Source organism: Limulus polyphemus, unplaced genomic scaffold (assembly GCF_000517525.1).
Source record: "Limulus polyphemus unplaced genomic scaffold, Limulus_polyphemus-2.1.2 Scaffold1142, whole genome shotgun sequence".
Taxonomy (NCBI): Eukaryota; Metazoa; Arthropoda; class Merostomata; order Xiphosura; family Limulidae; genus Limulus; species Limulus polyphemus.
In genome coordinates, this window is record NW_013666752.1 from 6,993 (window position 1) to 10,314 (window position 3,322).

The 3,322-nt window shown below is 35.3% G+C and overlaps 1 protein-coding gene across 1 annotated transcript in view; it reads left to right on the plus strand.

Annotated features, from left to right (window-relative positions):
* Positions 1-3,322, plus strand: part of LOC111086493 (regulating synaptic membrane exocytosis protein 1-like) — a gene marked incomplete at its 5' end in the record, with an annotated part of 28,472 nt that overhangs the window by 6,459 nt on the left and 18,691 nt on the right. The window contains 3 exons of the mRNA XM_022389540.1: positions 91-260; positions 638-731; positions 2,757-3,015. Of these exons, the coding sequence (XP_022245248.1) occupies positions 91-260; positions 638-731; positions 2,757-3,015 (523 nt within the window). The remainder of the gene's footprint in view (positions 1-90; positions 261-637; positions 732-2,756; positions 3,016-3,322) is intronic.

Below are 3,322 nucleotides of genomic sequence, written 5' to 3' on the forward strand. Positions count from 1 at the left end.
CGGAAAGTTAATTAACAAACGGAGACGTAACAGTATTAAAATGTAAAATAAAAGTTATGTTTATCTGGTTTTATGCCGTTGTACTTCTAGGATCAACCTTCTCAGACGACTTTTATGGGTGATATCGGAATTCAGATATGGTTTGATCATAGTCGAAATGATTTGGTCATCACTCTGCTCTCCGCCAGGGGCCTCCGCCGCAGAACACCCTCTGGAAACTTACCTTGTGCCTTGGCAAAATTGAGATTGGTCCCTCATTCGTATGTTTGTTTCCTGGATTAAAAAATAATTTCTAAAAAAATACAAGAAAAAAGCTCAAAAGTAGTTTACGAACACAAAATGAACGTCAGTCTTTCTCTTGAGTCTGTTAAATCTTAACGTTTACAAGCAGAAAGTTTAGAAAATAAATGATATCTTGACATAGAGTAAACTACATTTCTTAAGTATGTTATATCTTTGTTGCTGATAGGTCTACTTATCATACATGTTAATTATAATAACTATTTTATTGTGTGGTTTTATGAATTTTTTAAATGTCGAATAAAATTCTATACATTTAGGCCGTTTTAAATATTTAGTGTTAGTATTTCCTGTTAGTTTTTTTGAGTGATATCCGAGTTCCTTATCCGTCCACCAGGGGTTTCGGTGCGCGAGAGACCAAGGCAGCAGATCCCGGTACAACGCCAGAATGGAATAAGACCTTCATTTTCCCTTCAATATCTGCTGATAAGGTATTAAGTTTAAATTTATTACTTCTAAGTTTAATTTCAGCCGTAAAAACGCTGTTTTCAAATCAGATATGTAAATGATAAATCAAATTTCGTTTGTAGTTTAAAATATACGACTAGGCCTAATCAGGCAACAACTAATTGACTCCCAATTGCGGAAAAATTAAAAACGCCATCAGCTATTTGAATCGTAGGTGTCTCTGACTTGACCTTTTTTTGGCGCAAGTACGTATGATACGCCGTTCGTGTTTAAAATTGTAATTTCCTCATCATTAATTGAAAAAGAAAAACGACAATATTCCACCCGAAAACACGTGATTAATTTTACATAGCCTTATTATTATTGAAGGTTAAAGTTCAAATAAATGTGTGTGCTTTTCCAATATGAGTACTTAGAGTTATTTAAAAATTAATATATTAAAATAGTATAAACTAACAATAATAATTATTAAAAAGTGGTCTTGGTTGTGACCCTAAATATTTCATATAATTACATTTAATAAAGTTCCAGAATAAGTCAATATTTACCTTAGAATCCCAGTAAGGGTTAAATTGGTTATTAAGCTAGAGTGTAACATACAGGGATCTGGCAAGTCTTATTTTCTTAAATTACGGAACGTTGTGTACAGTCAGTATGAATTAAAACATGATCTGTACAGTCAGCGTGAATTACGGAACGCTGTGTACAGTCAGTATGAATCAAAACATGCTGTGTACAGTCAGTATGAATTAAAACATGCTGTGTATAGTTAGCGTGAATTAAGGAACATTGTGTACAGTCAGCATGAATTAAGGAACTTTGTGTACAGTCAAAATGAACTATGATATGCAGCGTACAGTCAGTATTAATTAAGGAAGGCTCTGTACAGTCAAAATGAACTATGATATGCTGCGTACAGTCAGTATGGATTAAGGAAGGCTCTGTACAGTCCAAATGAACTATGATATGCTGCGTACAGTCAGTATGGATTAAGGAAGGCTCTGTACAGTCCAAATGAACTATGACATAGTATGAAAAGTGAGTCTCAACTCAGACATGTTGTGGTATCAAGTATGACATGCTGTAAAATGACTAAATACGTTTCATTCTGCCCACATTATCAATATTAACGTTGCTGAAGTGAAAGAGTTTCGGTTTTTGTAGCACGTGATCTCTTGTTAAGATCGTTTCATATCAAGTCACTTGTGATTTGGACCCCGATCTTCCTTCCCAACCTTCTTTACTAGGGATCGACACGCATCTTTCTTATTTATTTTTAATTTTGACGCCTACAGTCAGACTTAGAAGATCATATGAAGTTGTTAGAGACAGAGAAGAAAGATAGAATATACATAATTTGTTAACGCGATGTTAGAGACGTCCATCAAGTTATTCATTTACTGACGTAGATTAATTGACAGTTCTGTAGCTCCTCACACCATATGTTCTGTTTTTAAGGTTGTTAATGTCAATCATATATTTATTCCTGTATTCGTTATATTCGTTTCTGGAAAGTTGAAATGATATAACGATCTTTACTATAAATCATAAAGGCTTTCTTGTACATAAGATACGTAGCGCCTCCTTGCGGATTTAAAGGATTTATCTCTACGGCTTAATTAATCACCTTTTTACTTACCAGAACAAAATAAAAAGACGAAGTACGAAAGTAATTAATGAGTAATTTTTCTGTGAATTTTTTTATTCAACATAAGCACAGTTTTTTCAACCAAATTATTTGAATATAAAACATTTCAAATTTAAGACTAACTTCCACACATTGCACTGGATATTATGGACTATTTTTAAAACCCCTTGTGTTTTACTTTAATACATCCCAAGTAGAACTTTAATTAAATTAGTTTGTTTTATTAAATTAAAATTTTTATTCTTATATGAGGTGTTCTGTTTTTTTATTTTTTTATTTTGCTTATTTTAGATTTTAAGTTATAAAAAGGGACAGATATGTGCGTCTTTGGAACATCAGTAAACCGCGTCTCGTATTAATTACCTGCATATTTTGTAACATAACTTTGTTTTATTTTTAGTTATTGGAAAAATCCCTCGAGGTTACAGTTTGGGATCAGAGCCCCACGGGACAAAAGATTCTTCTGGGAGGAACTGAAATTCCCCTCCGTAAAACTGATCTCTCAGATTGTCCGGAGTGGTACCCATTGACCAGTAACCAACTGCCGCCATCATCGCCTTCATCAACCCAGAAAACGACACCTAGTGGCATGTCTGGTCACGACATGACAGTGCGTAAAACCGTTAACCAATCAACTGATGTTTTTCACTCATTCTCAGGTAAAAACATAATTTTCAACAAATGCGCCTATCTTCATTTAACGTTTAGAAACTTAGTATGATTCTATTTTTCTCTCCTTACTAGGCCCCGGCATGGCCAGGTGGTTAGAGCGCTCGACTCGCAATCTGCGGGTTCGAATCCCCGCTGGCCCGGCATGGCCAGGTGGTTAGGGTGCTCGACTCGCAATCTGCGGGTCGCGGATTCGAATCCCCGTCACACCAAACATGCTCGCCCTTTCAGCCGTCGGAGCGTTATAATGTAACGGTCAATCCCACTATTCGTTGGTAAAAGTGTAGCCCAAGAGTT